Source organism: Gossypium hirsutum, chromosome D13, assembly GCF_007990345.1.
Source record: "Gossypium hirsutum isolate 1008001.06 chromosome D13, Gossypium_hirsutum_v2.1, whole genome shotgun sequence".
NCBI classification, from domain to species: Eukaryota; Viridiplantae; Streptophyta; class Magnoliopsida; order Malvales; family Malvaceae; genus Gossypium; species Gossypium hirsutum.
Window position 1 is genome coordinate 22,767,260 of NC_053449.1, and position 23,487 is coordinate 22,790,746.

The 23,487-nt window shown below is 32.9% G+C and overlaps 1 protein-coding gene across 9 annotated transcripts; it reads right to left on the reverse strand.

The window, feature by feature from the left end:
- Positions 1-6,501: 6,501 nt before the first annotated feature.
- LOC107920054 (dehydrogenase/reductase SDR family member 7) lies at positions 6,502-23,157 on the reverse strand. 9 transcript variants are annotated; one of them, XR_005922861.1, is made up of 14 exons: positions 22,948-23,117; positions 22,770-22,825; positions 22,634-22,667; positions 21,251-21,349; positions 21,000-21,148; positions 20,140-20,178; positions 19,835-19,927; positions 19,344-19,442; positions 18,216-18,269; positions 17,375-17,476; positions 16,995-17,078; positions 13,148-13,281; positions 7,033-7,098; positions 6,720-6,787 (listed from the first exon to the last, which is right to left on the reverse strand). XR_005922861.1 is itself a non-coding variant. In XM_041108905.1 (13 exons), exons 1-13 carry the CDS (start codon positions 23,024-23,026, stop codon positions 6,701-6,703), a joined length of 1,041 nt encoding a protein of 346 aa, XP_040964839.1. In that variant the 5' UTR covers positions 23,027-23,130; the 3' UTR covers positions 6,502-6,700. The 9 variants fall into 9 exon arrangements, 7 of the variants coding, with proteins under 7 accessions (XP_040964839.1, XP_016705044.1, XP_040964840.1 ...); XM_041108905.1 differs by lacking the exon at positions 13,148-13,281 and having other exon boundaries at positions 6,502-6,787; positions 22,948-23,130; XR_005922862.1 differs by lacking the exons at positions 6,720-6,787; positions 13,148-13,281 and adding an exon at positions 15,166-15,360 and having other exon boundaries at positions 7,038-7,098.
- Between the last annotated feature and the right edge of the window lie 330 nt (positions 23,158-23,487).

Here is a 23,487-nt window from a genome sequence, read left to right on the forward strand (position 1 = left end):
AAGAATTCTTCAAAGCTTTCGCCAAAATGTGTTTAAGTCAGTCTGTTTTCAAGTAGTAATACACCAATCTTGGATCCTATTATAAGATCAGGTTTGGCATGTTACAAATTTCATTATCGAGTAGTAACACCAAAAAGTCTTAGCAATCCATATTTTATAATGACATTTTCACTTAGTTTAGACTTGGCATGTACTTAGGACGGTTTGATTAGCTGGTCTATTTTATATTGGTTAATTGATTAGTTATTTTATTAAGCTATGTTAATTGGTTCTAATATTTTTTTTTGAAAGCATGATATTATTACATGAGTTATTTGTATGTTTTAAAAATTCTATTTTTAGTGTTTATAGAAGAACAATTTATTAAGCGGGTTGCTCCGGTGACCACTGTAATGCTCTGAATCCAATCAGACTTTCGAGTCAATTTTGAGGTGTTACATTAATTTATATGAATCTTATCTAATGTACAAATTGGTTATCTTAGTAACATGTTTTTCTCATTTATAACCATACATTGACTTTATTAACAACATGTCAAAAATTAGGATATTAGTCACATAATTACCATATTGCCATGTTAATATATTTTCCACTTGAAATATCATATTTCACCAAACTTTCCTATATTTCAAATTACTTATAATTGCTAATTCTTGTGAAAACCAATTCCATAACATATTATTAATCAATATGGCATTTGATAACAAAATATTACACCACAACTTATCAATTATTTAATTTAATATTTGAGAACATAGAACTTACAAATTTTCACTTAGAAAATTTATTTCAACATAAACTCATTTTAATCACACAATTTACCATTTCTTAACCTGTTAGAATATGAAAGGTGATAGAGGATCGTGCGCGGACCAAGATCGAGTTGTCAAGTCACAGGAAACTCCTACGAAAACTCTAAACGCTTGGATCTGAAACGAAAATAGAAAATTCAACTTAGAATCAATTATATCTGAAACGAAAATACCCAAATCAATAAAAGATCAGCCAAGAATTAAAAATACTTAGGAATAGCTAATCTTGGAAGCCAAGAACACGGAATTGAATTCAAGATAGGTTCCAAACATTCGAATCTGAAAAGAAGAACACAAAATAGCAAGTTAATTTCAAAAAAAACTCAGCAGATCACGAAATCAATTAGATCTAGGGTTTGGACGGTAATAAAGAGGGGTTTTGTAAAATCAAAACGTTTCTTGTTGTCCAAGGTTGATGCCAAACAGATTCTTGAAGGTTGAACGGGGCCGGAGACGCAACAAGAGAGTTTAAACAAGTTAGATAATGAAATCGACACAAGCAGAAAATTAAAAAGATTGAACAGCAAGAAAAATAAAGATAAAGTCCTAAAAAGCCTTGAAATCGAGAAAGACTTCACAACTCCCTTCAAACGGCTCTAATCTCCCCTCCAATGAAGAACAATGGCAAGAAGAAGGCTGAAGATGGCTCCCACAATCAAAAAGATTGTTAAAACTCCTTCTAAAGAAAACTCAAGAGAAAATTCTTGGAGAACTTAAAGAGAATTTTCACTCAACAAATTAAATTTGATTTCAATGTATTCTTCAAGTATAATGTGTATAAGGGTGGCTGGCCAAGCCATACATATAGGCCTTCTAACTATTTTCCCAGTCCTAATAGGAAAACTAAAAAAAAAACCTATTTTTTTTACTTTCAAGGGGAAATTCAGCCAAGGACTTTAAATGAGTCTCTTAGACTGAATTTTTACATAGAAATTTATTCATAAAGTCTAAAAATTAAAACTAAGTATTTAAAGAATTAAAACTTAACAAATTAGGCCACTTTGACAATTTGGCCTAATTTTCAACTAAGTCTAATTTAAATTTCTTGATTGGGCTTGGAACATCTTATTGGGCCGTTTCTTCAAGCATTTGGGCTTGTAATCCGTTCTCTCCCGAAATTGGTTCGTTGATGCTCGTAACTAAGATCCAATGCACCTTAGCTGCAAGATTCGATTTCTTGGACCAAGATTTCCAAGATTTGAAATCTTGATTTTCTTGATTCTTGAAATCGCTCAAAACAGCAAAATTGGACCAAGATTCGGTTTCTTGATTTTCTTGAAAACAAGAAAGTGAATCTTGATTTTCTTTTTCCTTCGTGTACACATCTAAGGCCTTGCTAATAAATTCTTGAATGGTTCCATTTAGTTTTGAACGCATTTTTCTGGCCTTTGACCTCGTTATTGGGCCTTGTGGTAATTTGAGCCCATCACGTCCTTGAGCTTGAATTGGACCTTTGTGACTCGTATCAAAAGGTAAGAATATCCAAGGGTATCTACCTCGTGGATGCATCAATACTCAAAATCAAACTTCCAAATGTTTGAATCCACTTTCATTCTTGCTTGAAAACCCAACATCCAACATTTTCTCATGTTCTCATATACAAAAAATAACCAAACATTAGAATCTAAGCTTTCCAAGCTTGTACTTAACAACTAATATTAAATGACTAGCTAGATAAAAATCACCACTTCTTACCTTGATGAAGCTTTCTCTCTCTAGCTTCCATTTTCTCTCTCAACCCCATGAAAATCCTTACTGAAAAATAGAGATTTAAAGGTGGATTCAAGCTTATGAAAGAGTTTTTTAGGTGGTTTTAATAAAATCTCAAGGTGGTTGTTGAATCTTTGAAGAGATTTTAAGAAGAAAAAAAACCTTGAAAAATGAAAGAGGAGAAAAAGAAGACCTCTATGGAAGAGGCTGGTCAGCAGCAACAAAGAGAATGCCTGATGAGGGGTTTTCTAACTTCCTTTTCCCATTTAAAGTATCATCCATGTGGCCAAAAGCCCAAATCCAACACTTAAGTTTAAAATTCCATAACTTGTGGCCACTTTTCTAATACATGACTCAATAGTCCAAAATTATCTCATGTCAAATATATAATCTAATTAATATTCCATTATAAAAATTCTTGAGAAATTAACAAAATGCCCTTAAATGATAACTTAAATTATAGGATTATCATTTTCGCCTTTTCCCTCAAAGCACAATTTCTTTAGAATAATAAGCACTTATTCGATCTAAAAATAATATTTCACAATTAAATCTTATTAATAATCCTTGGATGAAGAAAATTACACTTTTACTCATTTTTCGATAAAAATGGGAAATTTATTAGTCCATGTACTTTCAAATATTTTTCAATTTAGTCCCAAAAGTGGTTTTCATCACAACATTTATATTATAACTTATTATTATGCCAATTAAGCAATATTAACTCACATTTCACATTTTGGTCAAATTTACACTTTAATCCTCAAGCTTCTTTTTTTAGAATTTGCAATTTAGTCATTTTGCCATAATCTCACCTTTAAAATTCTTTTCATTAATTCTCATATACAATATCAACTTTATTTTCATAAGAATCCTTTATCAGCTGATTTCTCAATTTTTTCTCAAAATGTTGCTATTTTCGATCTTAGAATAGTATCAGATTCCTTATCTAAAATTTAGGGAATGTTACAGTATGTCATGATTGAACTTTGAATTATTACTTCTAAGGGCTCAATGCTATTAAGAAATAGGATAAGTAGGTTTATCCTTGTGTAGTTATTATACTCATCGATCTCATGTACTAGTTATTTAAATGTGTAAGTTGTAGACTTGTCAAGAAGCTTACTATTCTGACTTGGAAGCATAGTATCACCATTCAAGATTTTGAGGTTTTAATGTTTCTTTGTTGATTGTAATTATTACTTGTATCGTGGCATATACATAGACACTTAGACTATTAAAGGAGTTGAAGTATTTGAGTTTTATGAAATCTAGTGACTTTTAAAACTATTTGAATGTTTATGTTAACCTTTGAATTATAAACTGATATGATACATGTATGTATGCTTAATTGAATTTTTGAAATGGTTTTAGAATGATTCAAAATTATTTTAAAAATTTATTCAAGCTTTTTAAATTATGAGAATGGTTTTAAAGAATTTTCACCAAGTCGTGAAAACGGTGTTTACGAAAAGAAAAATTGTTTACAAGTTAAGAAAATGTTCCAGTAACATCTCCTATCCGTATTGGTTGTTGGGATTGATATGGGGTGATATATAAGTAGTTGAGGAGATTTTAGTGTTTCCTACAATTGTGGGTTCGAGAGGTGGATTGGTAGTTAAAGTAACAATGGACGACTAAAAAAGTAGCTTGAAATGATAGCCTTAGTTCAAGAGTTTGAGTGTTGATAACGTTTTGGCTAGATTGCTTGGCCGAAGTTCCCACATACAACACCAATGTTGGGTTGATAAAGTGTTGATAAGAGAAAAGGGTTAAAAGGCACCTTAGTTTTATCTTTGGTGTGTCCTCTAATGTTTAAGTTAGTATTGGTGCAAACAATGGAAAACAAGAGAGATACTTCTAGGTTTAAAAGTTAACATACCTAACTCTGAGGCATACATACATATTTATAAACTTCATATTCTATCAAGATTGATTAGGTGAATCTAACAACTTTATTCATAGGTCCCTCATGAATTTAGGATCACTAGATCCCTCATATATTTTGTGCTATAAGAAAGCTTCATATTAAAAATGTAGAAGAAGATGAGGATATTTTAAAGAGGAGCACTAATCCTTTTATGAGGGAAGATCCCTTGATAGGCCTTAATTGTCTACCCTATTATGTATGTGGGTTATTTGCCTTTAACAGGTTTTTATTATTTGACCTAAGCATGCTCAGTGTGTCATTTATGTTTGCTTAAGCCTAAACTACATGTATTGATTACTCTGGGTCAAAAGTCAAGAAACTTAAAATTTAAATGAAATAATTACCATAAGCCAAATATTTTCATTTATAATTATTAAAATAAAGAATAATATTTGGTACACTATCAGTAAAGTTTTTAAACTCTACAAGCAAGTAAAAAACTTAACAAGTGTCCTATGAAGATATAATAAAATATTAAAAACAAATATTTTAAAAAGATACACATGATAATTTTTTTTAAAACTGCTTGTAAAAAAAAATACACTACCAATGTATCAAATATTAAACCTTAAAACAATATATAAATGTCAAATTATCAAATTTAATACAGAGAAATAATCTCTCTCATTATTATACCAAAAATTCCACATAACCGAGAACTATTGAATTGTCAATCAAAGTAATTTTGAACTTAACATGATTATGCAACATAAACATGATATTAAAAATAGTGTTTTCATATAAATATTAATAGTTGAACGATAATAAAACATGGACATTTCACGTAAATGACAATACACATAAAAAGAATTATAACATTTCAAAATATATAGAAATATCTAATAAACATAACTGAAATGCAAATGCAATACAAAAAGTAAAACATTACATGACATGAAAAACATAAATATGACAAATATATCAGCATCTCAAAATCTATGTAAAACAAATTATTAATATGTCAAATTCTATATAGAATACCTTGAATATTACTACAATGCAATAAAAATAGCACAATACAAATATAACATGAATATATAATTTTGGTTTAAGAGTGTATTTTTTTACTCAATTAGGTACTTGTTGTCAAAAGGTATCAAAAAAACCTTTTGACTATTAACTTTAAGAGTTGACCATTAAAATTAACTATCTTTACTTTTTTTCAATTAAACTCATCCTGTGTCACAACCACTACGTGACATGTGGCAAAAAAATATAAAAAATAAAAATTTATAAAATTTATAAAAATTATTAAATTTTATTGAAAATTAGAATTTTTTTATAAAAAATAGTAAAAAAATAAAAAAATTGTAAAATTTATAAAAATCATAAAAAACTATAAAATACATCAAAAAAGTCTTTTAACCATTAACTTTAACTGTTGACCGTTAAAGTTAACCAACCCTTTTTTTTTCAATTAAAGTCATCACATGTTGCAACACAGTGTAATATGTGACGAAAAATGATAAAAATAAAAATCAATAAAAGTTGTAGAAAAATTATAAAATGTTTCTTTTGATACGATAATTTTTATAATTTTTCTTACAAATTTTGTATTTCTTTACACTTTTTATAATTTTCTTACAACTTTATAAAATTGTATAATTATTTTTCTATATTTTTATATTTTTATAATTTTTTATGATTTTTAATAATTTTTTTATTAAAATTTAATAATTTTATAACTTTTATTGATTTTTATTTTTTAATCATTTTTTATCACATATCATGTCGTGATTGTGAAACATCGTGACTTTAATTGAAAAAACTAGGGACAATTTACTTTAATAGTCAACTGTTAAAGTTAACAAGTGCATTTTGACAATTAAAACACCCAAAGTGCAAAAAATATATATAATTTTTTTTTTTGAAAAAATTTGAGGATATTTTTGATGATTTTTTTTTAATGTTTGAAGACTTTTTCAACCCATAAACTTATAGCTTTTTTATTCCTATCCATTTTTATTTCTAACCCTTTTTTTAATCCATCAAAATACTTTAAAGATTCTATACCCTAAATAACGTTTCAAAATCATTTAATACCAAATATTGGTTGTTGAACACTAAAATTGAAATTGAGCAATGCCATTGTTAGGGATAACTTTTACAGATAAGTATAGATTAGCTTGGTAAGGTGACATAGTAAAGATCTCAATCTGGTCTGCAACAGAAATTAAGATATTCTTTACATCCTGTGATCCCAGTAGCCTAACAAGTAAAAAAGAAAAAGGATTTAAGATGGTTGAGATCAAGCTGCCTTCTTTTTCCCAAAAAGTAATCCCAACGAGTAGGTGTTGCCTTTCTGCGCAGCAGCTTCCACTCGACGCCCTCCAACCTAGACGAACTCACATTAGATTAACATATAAATCAAATACAACTGAAGTAGTGACAAAAGGAGCAAACTATAAAGCAAAACCCTCGAAACGGTTTCGAGAAATTAATCACAAGAAGCATGATCTGAAACAACAGTTTAATTGCAGTTAAAAGTATTACAGGGTCTTATGGAAACTTTGGGAGACTATCAACATACAAATAAGATCATGTCGTGGAATGGACTGAAATAAGAATGACAGACCATACCTTGTCCATGAGCCAATAGCCAATTGTAGGCATGTACTGCACCAGATACATTACCGCGAGTACAGGCTGAAGAAAAGAGTACAAACATAAAAATTTGTTCTCACCTACTACTTGCACAAGAAGAACGTTGACAACCCGTCTCATGCATGAAAACTAAATAAAATTCTCCATTATACAACTTAAAAAGCCAAGAGTTACTCTCAGACTGTGACTCCATTATTTGCAAGTACATATTACCTGTTTCTTGCTATTGCCTGCTATTGGAATGAATTGCAAAAATATTCAACCATATGAAATTCAAAGTTTGATACAAGATTTGATATAACAAATATCAATGGTAATAACATATATAACTCAAATCTTGATACCAATTGTTAAGAACAATAATAGTTTCAAGAACATTTCCATTTAAAGTAAATTTTCTTCAAGAACTGCTTGATTATCGCGACGAGCTTTGCTTGTTACGAATACAACAACCCGATTTCAATTAACAAATGTCTTTTCCACATAAGTTCACACGTGGACTGTGTCATAACCCTATATTCCAATTCTGCACTAAGCCGAGATACAACATTCTACTTCTTGCTCCTCCAGATACTAAGTTTCACCAACAAGAACACAGTATACAGTAGTAGACCTCCTATCTATCTTAGATCTGACCCAATTAGCATCTACAAAACACTCGATATGAGTATGCCCATTGGGTTGCCCAATGTTTGACCATGGGTGCGGACATAAACTAGCTAACAATACTCACAACAAATCCGATATTCGAACAAGTTACAATGATATAATTAAATTTCCCGACTATCCGACTATACCTCTTGGGGTCATCAAAGAAATCACCATAATCTTTTGTAAGATGCACGTTGGGAATCATTAAAGTAGTACAAGGTTTAGCTACCAACTTTTCAATTTTTGCCAGTAGATCAAGAACATACTTTCTTTGAGATAGAAAAATTCTTTTCTTGCTTCTCAACACTTTTATCCCCAAAAATTACAATTGACCCAAGTCTTTCTTGTAATAACAATATCATCAACATATACTACAAGAATGACTCCAACCTCAGATCGTTTTTAAAACACCGAATGATCACAACTTTTTTTCTTCAACCCAAACTGTAGAACTATCTCACTGAACTTTCCAAACCTAGCACAAGGGCTTTGTTTCATTCCATAAAACGATTTTTTTCAGATGACAAACCTTTCCATGCTCCCCCTGAGCAACAAAACCCAGGCGATTGTTCCATATATACTTCTTAGAGATCCCCATAAAGAAAGACATTCTTCATATCTAATTTGTTGTAAAGGCCAATTATGAAAAGCGACTAGTGAGATGAATAGACAAACAAAGGTGAGTTTTGCCACAGAAGAGAAAGTATCTGAATAATATACTCCATAAGCCTGAGCATATCTTTTTGCAACTAATCTAGCTTTAAGTCTAGCCACTAAGCCATCTGGATTTACCTTAATAGTGAATACCCATTTGCACCCAACAGCCTGTTTACCAACAAGTAAACCCACTAGGTTCCAATACCATTTTCATCTAATGCATGTATTTCCTCCAACATCGCATCATAGAAACCAGGATGATTCAAAGCCTCTCGAACTGTCTTAGGAATAGAATAAAATCTAGGGATTCAATTAAAGAGTAAGGAGGTTATATGAAACAAAATTAAAAATAGAATAGGTACATTGGCATTTACTTTTACATAGAATAATGGGAAGGTCAAGGTCACTTGGATCTGATGATGGAAACATCGGCATCAGACATGTATCGTAAGTCTCTTTTCGTCTGGAACAAACTTAAATAATCGATGGACTTGTCAGAGCAAGAGTCCAAATAGTGACAGTGTACATTAACCAATCATCTTCCTCCCCCAGTTTTGGAAGATTTGAAGGCATCTCTTCTGAAAAGAATGATATTTGTTCTGAGAATGCAACATCAATAGGCACCAAATATTTCTTGAGGTCTAAACTGTAACATCAATACCCCTTTTGAATACGAGAATACCCCAAAAAGTACACACTTTAAGGATTTTGTGACATGAGGCTGAACATCTCGAGTAAAACAAGTACACCAGAAAATTCTTGGTTCTATAGGAAATAATGGCTTGGAAGGAAATAGAACATTGTATGTTATCACCATCAAGTACAAGGAACATGCGATAGATCAAAGAGCAGGCCGTCAAAACAGTACCAACCCAACATTGTTACTTTAGTTCGAAAAAAAAGAGCTCTAGCTGTCTCAAGGAGATGTTTGTTCTTTCGTTCAACTACACCATTCTGAGATGGCATGCCAACACAAGAGGATTGATGAAGAATCTCATTTTTGGTCATAAAGGCCTTGCAAGAGTCGAAATTTAGCATTATCGTTGCACAAAATCCAGCCAAGAAACTGAGTTCTTATCTCAGCACAAAAAGCATGAAAATGATAAAACACCTCTAACCGATTTTTCATAAAAGATATCCATGTCATTTGAGAATATTCATCAACAAACATAACAAAATATCAAAATCCAAGTCTAGATACTACCGAACATGGTCCCCAAACATTTGAGTGTACTAATTTAAAAGTGAAACTAGCTCGTTTTTTAGATCTCGATCTCAAGGGGCTCTATCAGTGCTTCGCAAAGTGAAGTACTCCACATTCAAACAAAGGTAGGTCTTGAAATTAAGGACATAACTTCTTCAACAAAAAAAGAGAAGGATGTCTCAATCAATAATGTGCTTCGATCGAAGAGAGAATGGGAGAAGCCATGCATGAGTCGAAAATATAAAGATCATTAAATACACATCATTTACCAATAGTGTTGTTCGTTACAAGATCCTATAAAGGACAATGATCGGGAAGAAAACGAGATGGAGCAATTTAGGTCACGGGTACGTTTACTGACAGAGATTAAATTAAAGGCAATGTTAGGTAAATTTAATATAAATGATAAGGTGATAGGCATTAGGTTAATACTTCCAAAACCAACAACTTTATAGGTGGATCCATCAGCAATAGTAACAAGGGAAGGTGAATTTTGTGACTAAAAGATAGAGAAAAAATTGAGATTACCTATCATATGATCTGAAAAAACTCTGAGGAAAAATATTCTGTTATATTTCTACAGCTTTAGTTTATAGATTATAAAGAGAGGAATAATCATTTTAAAGGAAACAATTCCTAATTTCCTAAGAATCAGTAACTGAGATTAGTTTCTATTTACAAGGGAACTACTAGTAATAAGGTAAGGTTTCTATCCTTAATTATAGGGATTCTAACACTCCCCCTCAAGCTGGAGTGTAGATGTTAATCAAATCCAGCTTGCCAATAAGTTCTTCAAACATATTTCTGTTCAAACTTTTAGTTAACATGTCTGCAACTTGTTGTCTGGTAGGTAGGTAAGTGATGCATACTTCTCCTGAGTGTATTTTTTCTTTTATAAAGTGACGATCTATTTCCACATGTTTGGTCCGATCATGATGCACAGGATTATGTGTTATGCTGACAGCAGCCTGGTTGTCACAGTACATCTTCATAGGTTTGATATAAGGCACTTTTAGTTCTCCCATAAGTCTTTGTATCCAAACTCCTTCGCATATACCATGAGATAGTGCTGGATACTCTACCTCTGCACTACTACGTGCTACCACAGACTGTTTTTTGCTCTTCCACATCACGAGATTACCCCAAACATAACTACAATAGCCGCTTGTAGAGTGTCTATCATTAATAGAACCTGCCCAGTCTGCATCAGTGTAGACTTCCACGCTTCGGTTGACAGTCTTCTTGAAGTACAGGCCTTTACCAGGAGTTCCTTTTAGATATCTTAGTATTCTATATGCAGCTTCCAGGTCTTTCTCCCTCAGGGCATGCATATACTGACTAATAACACTCACACTAAAGGCTATGTCTGGACGGGTGTGAGATAGGTAGATGAGCCTTCCTACTAGACGTTAATATCTCCTCCTGTCGATTTCTTCTCCATCCTCATTAGTTCCCAATTTAAGGTTAAACTCCATAGGAGTTTCGGCTAGTTTGCTACCCATCAAACCAACTTCCGACAGTAGATCAAAAACATATTTCCTTTGGGAAATAAAGATACCTTTTTCGACCTTGCTACCTCCATACCAAGAAAATATTTAAGACTCCCCAAGTTTTTAAGTTCAAACTCTGTACCAAGAAATTCTTTCAATTTCAAAATTTCGCTCGAGTCATTTCCTGTTAATATTATATCGTTGACATAAATGATAAGGATGCAACATTTACCTTCTTCCGAGTGCTTGTAGAACATGGTGTGGTCTGCCTGTCCTTGAATGTAATTTCTGCTAGCCATAGCTTTTGCAAATCGACTGAACCACGCTCGTGGAGATTGTTTCAGCCCATACAAGGACTTCTTCAACTTACACACTTGGTCCTTGTTTTCTTCAAACCCGGGTGGGAAATCCATGTACACCTCATTTAATTCCCCGTTGAGAAAATCATTTTTTACATCCAATTGAGTCAAGTGCCAATCAAGGTTGGCAGCAAGAGATAGGAAGACCCAAACGGTGTTTAGCTTGGCAACCGGTGCAAACGTCTCGTTGTAGTCGAGACCATAAGTTTGGGTGAATCCCTTAGCCACAAGTCGAGCTTTGTATCGGTCAATACGACCATCGGGTTTAAATTTCGTAGTGAAAATCCATTTGCACCCTACGGTTTTTTTCCCTTTAGGTAGATCCGAGACTTCCCATGTTTCATTGTTTTTGAAGGCCTTCATTTCTTCCATCACGGCTTGTCTCCACTCAGCTGATTCAAGAGCCTCTTCTATATTTTTTGGAGTTTTTACAAAATCAACATTAGTCACAAAAGCTTTGTAAGACTTAGATAAATTTCCATAGGATACAAACCGAGAAATAAGATGTTGAGTGCAGCTCCTTGTACCCTTTTGAACTGCAATTGGAAGATAGATGGATGGTGACAGAGGTGGAACTTCTGTTTCAGAACAGCCCTCGGTTGGAGATGTAATTGGCACTGCTGTATCAGTTTCAAGAGAACGATTCCATCGGGAGTAAACCTGTATTTGCTGTTTTCCTTGATCAGGTGGCTGTTGTACTTCGGTGGAGGTATTGTTATTGGGAAGGACGATGTTAAATTCTTGCTGCACAGGGGAAATAACAACTAAATCTGGGATAGGTTTGTTTGTGATAGTAGTAGTAGGATCAAGAGGTATAATGAGGAGAATATTAAGGGTCTCATCTTCATTAAAAATCTCCCCCTGAAGATGAGATGCTGCAAAGTATGGTTCATTTTCAAAGAAGGTAACATCCCGAGAGACAAACATTCGGCGCAATGTTGGTGAGTAACACTTATAGCCTTTTTGTGTAAGGGAATATCCAATGAAGATACAGGTGTGGGCTCAAGGATCAAGTTTGGATTGATTTGGTTGATGGTTATGGACAAAAGCTTTACAGCCGAATATTTTGGCTGAAAGATTAGGAACATGAAATAGAGGGAAAGCCTTTGAAAGAGTATTTAGAGGTGTTTGGAAATTGAGGATCTTTGATGGCATTCGGTTTATGAGATAACAGGCAGTGAGGACAGCTTCTCCCCACAAGTATTTTGGAACATTCATGGTGAATATTATGGCTTCAGCCACATCAAGGAGATGACGATTTTTTCTCTCAGAGATCCCGTTTTGTTGAGGAGTGTCAGGACAAGAGCTTTGGTGTATAATGCCTTAGTCAGAAAGGTATGGACTTAAGACAGAGTTAAAGTATTCTCTCCCATTGTCAGTACGGAGGGTATGTATGGTAGAGTTGAATTGGATTTGAACCATTGAGTGAAAATTTTGGAATACTTTGGGTGTTTCAAATTTTCTTTGAGTAGATAGAGCCAATAGACCTTAGTATGATCATTGATAAATGTTATAAACCATCTAGCCCCTGTAATACTTTTCACTCGGCTGGCTCCCCATAGGTCACTGTGGATTAACGAAAAAGGTTGGGACTGAATATGTGGTTTAAATGGGTATGACACGGGTATGTTTAGATAATTGACAAATTTCACACTTCAAGGAATTAATACTTTTATTTCGAAATAACAGCAGAAGATGTTTTTTCAAATACTCAGTTTGGATGTCCTAACCTACGTTGCCATAACATAATAGTGTCCTCTTTTGAAGTGGATAGAGCCAATCCCTCTTGTGTACTGTTTTTATTCCAAATATATAATCCATCATCAACTTTAGCAGTGCCAATCATCCTCCCCGATTTTTGCTCCTGTATCACACAACCAATTGCAGAAAATTTAGCAAGAACTTTTTCATCCTTAGTAAGTTTACTAATTGAAAGTAAATTATAGGACAAGTTTGGGACATGTAGGACTTTATTGAGAGAAAAACTCTCTGTCATTTGTATTTCTCCTATTCCAGCCACAGGAGAGTAAGAACCGTTAGCTATGCGGATTCGGGATTTGTTATGACAAGGAGTGTAGGTGTGAAACAACGTGGAGTCACCTATCGTGATCGGAGGTACCCGAATCGAGTATCCAAGGAGATTGATTATTAGATTCAAAAACAATGTTGAGGGTAGTACCTTGAGTGGCTAGAGATCCATGAGTAGTGGGAGTACCAAGTATCTTATGGAGAGTCTCAAGCTGTGTTTTGGTTAAGCAAACATCAAGAACATCATCTGCAATAGTAGAGGATAACATGGCAGTCTTATTATCCTTCTGTTTTTTTTCAGGATAACCATGGAGTTTGAAGCATTTTTCTTTTGTATGACCAACACGATTGCAGTGACTACACCATGGTCTTGTTGATGCAGAATCATTTCCAGCACGTTGTTGTGGCTGTGGACCTTTGGAGATGAGAGCAGAGGATTCAGTAGGACGGTTAGAAATCGGGGTCCTAGGTTTAGGTTCTCCCATCATGACAAGACGACGCTTTTCTTCTCTTCTAACTTCTGCAAATGCTTGACCTACTGTTGGGAGAGGTGATCTGCCCAGAATTCGGCCACGGACCTCATCTAACTCACGGTTCAATCCTGCTAAAAACTCATAAAGACGTTCATTGTTGAGATGGGTCATAAACCTGTTGTGTTCTAAACCTTCACCCCAATATGCCTCATAGTACATATCCAGTTCTTGCCACAAAATTTTTAGATTGTAGTAGTAGTGAGTTACCTCAAGTGTTCCGTGTTGGATATCCTTTAACTTAAGCTTGATCTCAAATACTTGGGAGGCGTTTCCAAGATCTGAGTAGTTTTCTTTGACTGCATCCCACGTCTTTTACATTTTTGAAAAAAAGATAGGTGCGGCTTATATGGCCTTCCATCGAATTGATTAGCCAAGCCATTACAATTGAATTGTTGAGTTCCCAAGTGGCATAAGTAGGATCAGCTATGGTTGGTCGTGGAATTTCTCCATTGATGTACCCTAATTTGCCACGACCACGAATCACCATAAGAATCGATTGAGATCATTGCAGGAAGTTCTTCCCATTTAGCCGATGATTGGTGATTATAAGGGAGGAATTGATTTCACCTTAAGTGATTCCCTAATTGATATTTTGAGTTATTTGTGATGTCTTAGTTTCAGAGAAATTTTCATTAATATCACCCATTGGAGGACTAAATCGAAGGAATTTTTAAGAAGGGAAATTAGAGAAAAAAATAAGATCGAATGAATCCTAAAGCTCTGATACCATGAAAAAACTCAGAGGAAAAATATTCTGTTATATTTCTAATGCTTTAGTTTACAGATTATAAAGAGAGGAATAATCATTTTAAAGGAAACGTTTCCTAATTTCCTAAGAATCAGTAACTGAGATTAATTTCTATTTACAAGGAAACTACTAGTAATAAGGTAAGGTTTCTATCCTTAATTATAGGGATTCTAACATATGATCTATAGCTCCTAAATCGATAAATCATTTGGATGAGGAGGAAATAAAACATGCATTAGATTTACCTAGATCTGCAAACGAAGCAAAGGGAACCATGATATGACGAAAGCCAACAAAACCCACAAAAAGGAAAGACTACAAACAACCCAAAACAGCACTCGAACAATACTCAAACAGTGGTCGTGAACACCCAAATAGTACCCGTCAACAGTACCAAAACAATGTGAAACCTCAAAAACTCAAAAAACAACCCACAAACCTTCAACCAATCAAGCACCCAACCACTAGGCTATGATCGGACCAAGTTGACATTGGAAACAAAAGTCGATGGCCTAACACTGCCCCATGCGCCCACATGTGCCGACATGTGAAGAGGATGCCTGGATCTTCTAGCGGCACATGATCCTGGATGCCAAAATCAACAGTTTGGCTGTCGAGCTGGTGGCTCACCTCCCTGTGACGGAGTTGTACCCAAAAGATGACTTTGAAAAATAACCCAAAAATACCCTAATGATTCATGTTCAGAACAACAAATTCACTAAATCAAGTCAAGGTGCTCTGATACTATGTTAACGGTTAAGAAGAGAAAAACGAAAACAAGAGAAGAATAGATTGACGAAAAGTTACCTATATTTCATCTCTAGAGTTAGTTTATTTATATGTTTATATAGTGTAAATAAAGAAAGGGAATAAACAACCTAATTTAATTTCCTAAGAATATGTAACACAACCAAAGTTTTCAAATTTCCAAAAATAAATTTACTTGTTTGAATAAAAATAATAGAGAATTTCAAAATTTGTAAGAAATTTCAAAATAGGATTTTAATAACTTAAAAATGCTATTCAAATTCTACCCCAATAAGTGATTTTTCAATATTCATCATAATTCTATTTCATTTCATACACATGATCCTATTATAAAATAAAAAACTTAAATGTCAAAATATCATTTTCATGTAATTCTAATATATTTTTTTATAGTTTATATTATTAAAATATAATGATATACATATCACATTTTTTTTATATTTTATATTTTTTATGTTACTTTTCTTCTTTTAATAACATTTTTTAACTCATAAAATTTCAATAGCCTATATTTTTCTAAGAAAATTATGTATTCAAACAAAATAATCACAAAAAACAACATTTTGAAATAATGTGTTTTAAAAATCTACAATTTTAAAATTCCATCAAAACAAACCCTTAATGTATTTTTTTATATTTTTTTAATTTCAAAGAGTTTTTATTCCTTTCTTAGTTTTTGGTAATTTTTAAATACTATGAAAATTCTGAATTTTCAAATTATTTACTAACGTGGCATATAAAATAAAGTTAGTACAAAATCAACAATGAAATACATGTGAACCATCACACGGCAACAATTAACGGCCAAGTTAGGCATTTAAAGATCATGTCATATTTTCAATTAACTTCTGATTAATTTGACTAAAAATAAAAGCCCAAGTGTTCATTTGCTTCAAATATAAGGTAGAAGCAAAAATGGAAAATGTCGTAACTTTGAAAGCTAAGTTAGTTATTATATAAAAAATGAATTAGTAAATAAAAAAGTAACATAAAAAAGCTTTAAGTTAAGAAAAAGAGAATCAACATGACACTTTTCTTGTAGAGCTTGAGAAATTTAAGTGATTACAGAAGTTATACCTTTGACTCCAAAGTTATTTCTAAAGCTCGAGAAAAATAATGGATTGGACTCTTTAACAACCGAAACTAAGGGAGAGGACATAGGTGCCTTAAGAAAGTAGCAAATCTAGTATCAAGTATTGTGTCTGATTTCTTTATACTTTCTTCTTTTCAATTATGCTTAATTTTTTATATTTCTAATATTTTTAATTTCCCCCAAACATTATTCTACATATTTGCTTTTGACAAAATTAGGAGTCACTCCAACTAAACCCCAACCTCCTTATCCTTGGATTGCTTATCTAGATTTAACATATAGCGTACAGCTATTGGTTATACTGTTCGATACTTCCCAGTTGTAAGGATTGACACATAACATAAAAGATCATCATTAGACATAAAGTGAAAAACAAATGATAAGAAATTAAACTACCACGCAAATACCTGGTAGGATATCCAAACTTCCTTTAAACCATGAGAGGCAGCAATGACTGTGAGTTCGACACACCTTTCAGCTGACACACGCTTCTATAGACCAAAAAAAAGAGTATTAAAATCATGTCCAGTGTCTACCAATTGGATCTGAGAAATGTTTTACACAAGTACCGCGCAATACTAAAACAAGGGCATGAACATGAAGGAAAACTTTTCATTTGTACAAGAAAGCATGTAACAACCTTGCTCACTTCTTGTGATAGCATAACAGCAGCGAAAAAGGGACAAAAACTGACTTTTATAGGTGTTAGGGAAGACAACAAATTTGCAGTTAACTGAAAAACATTTTGAGAACCAAAAAGATTTATTGTTGAAAAAAATGGTCTAACCTCAGAGGAAACCTTAGTTCCAGAAGTAGTTGCTCCAGAACCATTTGATGTTTCTATTGGCCCTGGGCAAACAACAGTAACCTTGATACCTTTCTGACAAAGCTGCATGCCAGAAAATAAAAGACCACAGGGAAGAATGAGAGAAAGGGAAAAAAAAAAGCAGGAGACAGATAGCCATTAGAAAACAAAACATAATTTGTGGTATATGTTACTAGCTGACAACTTCCACGCTAAGTCTACAACCAGGCAATTTTTTTCTTTTAGGTAGGAAAAGTAAAGTCACCCAAACTTTATACCCTTACTAATTTAGGAATAATAATAATAATAATAAATAAATAAACACAGCCTTTGACAAACACAAAAACTTAAGTTGTCATCAATAGTAAATCAACTTAGCCATATAAACTGCAGAAAACCACTCGCTCTTCCAAACACCTGGGATAGGTTAGAAAATGTTTTCATCCTTTATCATTCAACAATGCCCTTTCCATGCACACATTTCATGGAGTCGCATGAGTTAGTGTCCCTTCAATATAAACTCTAACAGGTTTTCAAACTTCCCTAACAGCTAAGAAACCCGAAACAACTTTAATTCTAATAAAACTAGCCCACCTCTAAAAGAGTGTAAGGAATCCTCAACTCAAATCTCGTGCTGCAGTCAAAATACTCTAAGCCAAAAACTTCTTGAAAAATTCACTTACAACAAACTATGCTAAAACCACAAATCTTTAAACAAACTCTTCCATTATTCATTAGCGTAACCCTTATTGCACTTAATATTGAAATACAGAACATATCATCACAGTTGAACCCTCTGAGATGTTGGACTTCTGTGCATTACCAGGCTTTCAATTGCAATCTCTTTTAAATTGCCCCCTTCCCACTCTTTCCACTCCTAGATTTGAAAAAGTATCAATCAATTCACTAAGAACTGAACAATTTACCATGTTACATGCAAAACAACGTACAAATTTTCAATCAAAGAGACCTCCACATTCAGAAGGCTGTTGACAACATCTCAAAGCACAAAAAAGTATCCTCAGCATAACACAGAGAAGCAAAGATAAAATGGTCCAAACTAGAAGACCATTATTTTTCAAATACAAGATTCGTTGTATACTACGTAGACTAGACTTCACCAAATTCAGCATCCAACGTCAAAATTGTCTCTATGACCAACAAATCCTAGGGAATTTGAACTTTTATTGTGAATTTAAGAAAGGCAAGAATCTCCTTGTACCATTTGATATTTCAATTGCATAACTCAGAATATATCTAGAACCCATATTGGAACCTTGCAAAGGATGAAATTACTCCCAGTGGCACCATTATGAAATATCAATTGTATCAATAGTAAGCTTTAGCAGAAACGGAAATGACTAAACCAAATAACACTCTTAACCCTAACAAATTACATAATAATTTTCAGCTTTCACATATGAATTTGTTTATACGGAACAATGATTTCCCTAATCAATTATAGATAGGAAATCCATGTAATCAGCATATGCACTACTCAAAAACTGTTGCGTCACCAAACCAAATTCCTAGTAATGTTAAGCCTTCTAAAACTCGTTTTACTTCTTTTAATCTCTAAACACCTGGTTCCGAACTAAGTCAGGATGACTCTCTGACTCAGGATATTTACTATTACTAACAGCATGTTTGTATCCCCACAACATGTTAATGTTAACCATAGAATGATAGAACCACAGCATCAGAAACTATAGAGTAGGCCTTTTTTTTTTTTTTTTAAAACTAAAAACATGTTAAAATGACTAAACCTGCTAAAGGAAAAAGTTGACCTTCAGATGGCAATTAAATTTTTATAGTTTCTATGAAATGGCCCATTGGTTTGTTACAAACAAAAAACTAGTTCAGCATAGGATCTCACAAGAATCATTTCTTAGAACCTGAAACAAGGCAATGAGATGATTCCTTTTCTCATCAGGAAAGATTCTCTACATACCTCAGAACGCAAGGAATGAAAGTATCCATTTAAAGCATATTTAGAAGCAGAGTATACCGCCTGACCAGGTGCAGGTGTCTTTCCAGCAGCACTGCTCATCTGCACATGATTGCAATCAAACCAAACATCAATCACAACAAAATTGATTAAAATCAAAAGAAAAGGAAACATATAACTCTACTTTCAGCTCTTGATAACTCAGAAAACATGCCATCAACATATAAGATGCTAAGCAACTGGACAGCAAATAGGGGAAAGAAGAAGTCTATATCACAAAGTAAAATGCAAAGAATGGCAATTAAACTTACAGCATGCAGCATCTGATCAACCATTTTCCAGAAGTATAAAGCCAAGGTAAATGCCCCAAAAATATCATGAATTCATCCGATATTTTAAGGATGAGCTAGTCTTCACATAACTCCCTTTTTCTTACAATTAAAAGAAAATAATTGCAATTTTCTATGGGTGAAATATTATTCAGTTCCACATACCACAACAAAGTGACCTCTTCCCCTCCTCAGCATAAAAGGTGTCAGTAGTCGTGTGAGACATATTGTCCCAAATACATTGACATTGAATGTAGCCTAGTAGCAAAGAAAAAGAATGAAATATTTATTTTCTAAAGACAACAGAAAATTATACATATAATCCATATGTAATGTTCCATGATACCTAGACTGAGAACGTATATTGTCCCAGCAAACCTATGACCATTTGAATTTTTGTAGCAACATATGGAATTTCAAATATATCAGCTAGATCTAAAAATTACTATTGCACAAGGACTCCGCCATACCTTAAGGCTTTCCTCTGTTACATCCAAAGCTGTTATTTTCTGCACACGACAAAAACAATAATAATAACAATAAACAGCATAGGAAAAGGCACTCTATGCTTGAGATGCAACTGTTCAAATAAACAGCTATGAAACTATCTCTAGAAATATTATAGCAAAATATCATGTACTATCATGCACTGACTATCAATACAAGTCAGTTCGTTTAAGAGAATTACATAAGATGCCTTGTCATTAATAAAACCATAATCCTAAAGAGTTCCACGGAATCCATATGCAGATGGTGTCTGAATACTTAGCAGGAGCAGTTGTAAATTGTAATCACGGATTAAAGATGTGGACTTTTTGTCAGAAAAAGGAAATTAGCATTCCTACACTAACTCCCTAAGGAAAGTGATAAAAACCTGTTTCTTTTGGTTTGGAGCAGGATGGAAAGGGGTAAGCATCTATCACTTTGACACCACAGAAACATCTATCAAGTAAAAGTATTTATTTCAACAAACTGGCAAAAGAAAAAGCATTAAATATTTTTCAATGCAACTGAAGAGAAAATAGATACCCTCAACAGTAAAAGGTTTGAAATATGATGATTAATAATTAAATACAGAGCAAAACTTAATACCACCTTTTTAAATATTAATATTCAATTGCTGCCCCTCCCAACCAAAATAAGAAGAAAAAGGCCAATACTGTGGACTTCAGCAGACATCCTAATGATTTATTTAATTTTACTATTCTATTTTCATTCGTTTCAAGAAACCTGGTTAGCATTAGAAAACTTAAGTTCAATGCACATATTTCTATCCTGCAGTCTAGAAGACTGATGAATCTCTAATAAGAATTAGGTTGTGCACACTTACAGGACGCTCATAAGCTGCATTGTGGATCATATAATCAACACCAGCACCAGGAAAAAAGGATTCTGCTTTGTCTACAGCTTCCTTGAGTGTAGCCTCTCCAGATGTCAAATCAAGGGGCAAAATCTTTACCTGTTCAGGTGCATATTTACCTGCAAGCATACTAATATTATATACTAAAGAGGAGCCAACTAGGAAATAAATTTAAATTTGTTATTAAAAATTAAAAGTTAGGACCCAGGCCTCAGGCATACCAGTAAGTTGTTTCCTAACTCGCTCCAGTTCAGTTTCATTTCGTGCAGAAAGAATAAGTTTGGCCCCTAAACTTGCCAATTGTTTAGCAAGAATTTCTCCTAAACACACCATTATAAATAGAATGTGTCAAAAATGTGAAACAGCAAAGCAAATCAACTGCAAAACAATAAAAGAAAATCTATGCCACATCATAGAAGACAGACAATCAACAAAGGGAACACAGCTCAAAAATCCCTCAAAGGCAAAAGCTATCAATAGAGGAAACCTCCTAAAAGTAGGGCAAGAACTTAATTGCAACATTCAAATAAGGTTTGTCATCCTGTACTAAAATTCGGCAGAACATAGTATTTATAAAAGTGGGACATAAAACAAGATGAACGAAAAGACATTTTCAGTTCTTCACGGAATAAGACTATCCAAGAATCTGTTAAAATGTGTTTGAAATTTAAACAAGCCCTCAGATTCACTTGTCGTAGTCAACAATTTATAATATAACATAATTATTGATTTTAAATTGGTGAGTGAGCATTCTGTCAGTAGTAAGCTATCCATACACAACCTCCACGTGTTATCTATCTAGACCCTAGTATGTGTGCTTTATATCAACATTAAAATTAAGGTACATATTTTATAGCCTTTAATTTCAGAACCCTAATCTATTTTGATGGAAAAAGCATAGATTTTTGCACCACTAAAAGTGTAAATCTAATGTGCAAGATTTAAGGTACGATAAACTATCTATTAATCCCTTTTTATTTTAGGAAGACAATTCAAGATGTCACAAAAACTCTGGTCCGTTCACCCTGTTAGTTCTATTCAGGCATCATTTACCAAAGAGATTGTATTTATTTGAGCCGTTCTGAAGGTATTTACCAACTGGCCAAGCAGCATTACACTGCATCTAGGTTTGGCAATAACTCAAACCACCTTCCCTGACATTTTCTCTGGTAATTTATTGACAAAAAAGAAAGAACTAACTCAAAGTCTTGAACCATTAGTCTATTACTATAGACCAGAAAAATAGCTGACTTCTTATACCTAAAAGTCAAGCATGATTTCTATTGGAACTTGGAACTGTATAGATATATCAATGATAGGTACGAGATGTTTCTTCAATATTTGGAACAATTTATATAACCAAAAAAAAAACAAAAAAAAAACAATAGAAATGGTTATTTAGCATGAGTAAACTATATATGCTCTAAGTCCCAAAAAGAAGTCTAAAATCATATAATTATCAAAGATAGGAAAAAATTAACAAACAACCTCAAACCATATTGTTATGAATTGAATTTAATGAATTAATTTTACAAACCCAAAACAAGTAGCAAAATTTAGGAAATGAACAAAAATAAATAAATAAATACTATTAGAAATTTTACCAATCCCACGGCTAGCTCCAGTAATCCACACAACCTATCCAATTTCAAGAAAAGGAAAGAGGGGAAAAAATATATAAATACCCCAAAAAACAATAAAAAAAGCTTAAACTTTCAGAAATAATATATAAGGAATTACCTTATCTTCAATTTCTTCACGCTTTACATGCCTTCTAGATAGTAAAGTAAAATCTCCTGAAGTGTATAAGAAAATTCCAAAAAAAATAAAAACAAAGAGGTACAAAATTGAGAGAATTAGATCAAATGCTACCAAAGAAGAAAATGAAACTATAACAGGATTTCTTAGACAACTTTACCATCAGAAATGGCAAACTTGAAGAGAAGAGCGGAGAGAACGAGAATAAGAAATAAGGAAATGAAGAAAAGCGTCAACATTTTCTGATTTTATTTCTTTTTGCCTGTAAATAGAATGCAGCTGCACTTTAAATCCACACTACTAGTTGGTGCGAGCTTTACTTGTGTGTTTGTGTGTTTGGTTTGCTGTATTGGATTAGAGGTATAATAGCAAATCAACTATTTAGTTGAATGTAATAGAATAAAAGTGTAATAGTAATATTGTGTTTGGTTAATGGAATAGAGGTGTAATAGTATGGTAGAAAAAACTAAAATGACTAGAATACCCTTAGTATAAATTTGTTTTGGTAAATGATTATTATAATTGTTATTTAAATTTTAATAAGATTATTATTATCAATAATAAATATTTTAATCATATTTAAACATAATTATTATTAAATATATTATAATTAAAATATGTAATTTAATAAAATTCTTAATAATTAATATTCTTATATGAATTTACTCAAATCATAATATATGGTACTATAAAAAATAAT

Excerpts from the sequence above, each read along its gene's own strand:
- LOC107920054 (XM_041108905.1), bottom strand. The coding sequence starts at position 23,026 with ATGTTGACGCTTTTCTTCATTTCCTTATTTCTTATTCTCGTTCTCTCC. Across the intron at positions 17,477-18,215 it reads AGATTGCAATTGAAAGCCTG|CTTTGTCAGAAAGGTATCAA; the intron begins GTAATGCACAGA and ends TCTGGCATGCAG. Across the intron at positions 6,788-7,032 it reads GCTATTGGCTCATGGACAAG|GTTGGAGGGCGTCGAGTGGA; the intron begins GTATGGTCTGTC and ends GAGTTCGTCTAG.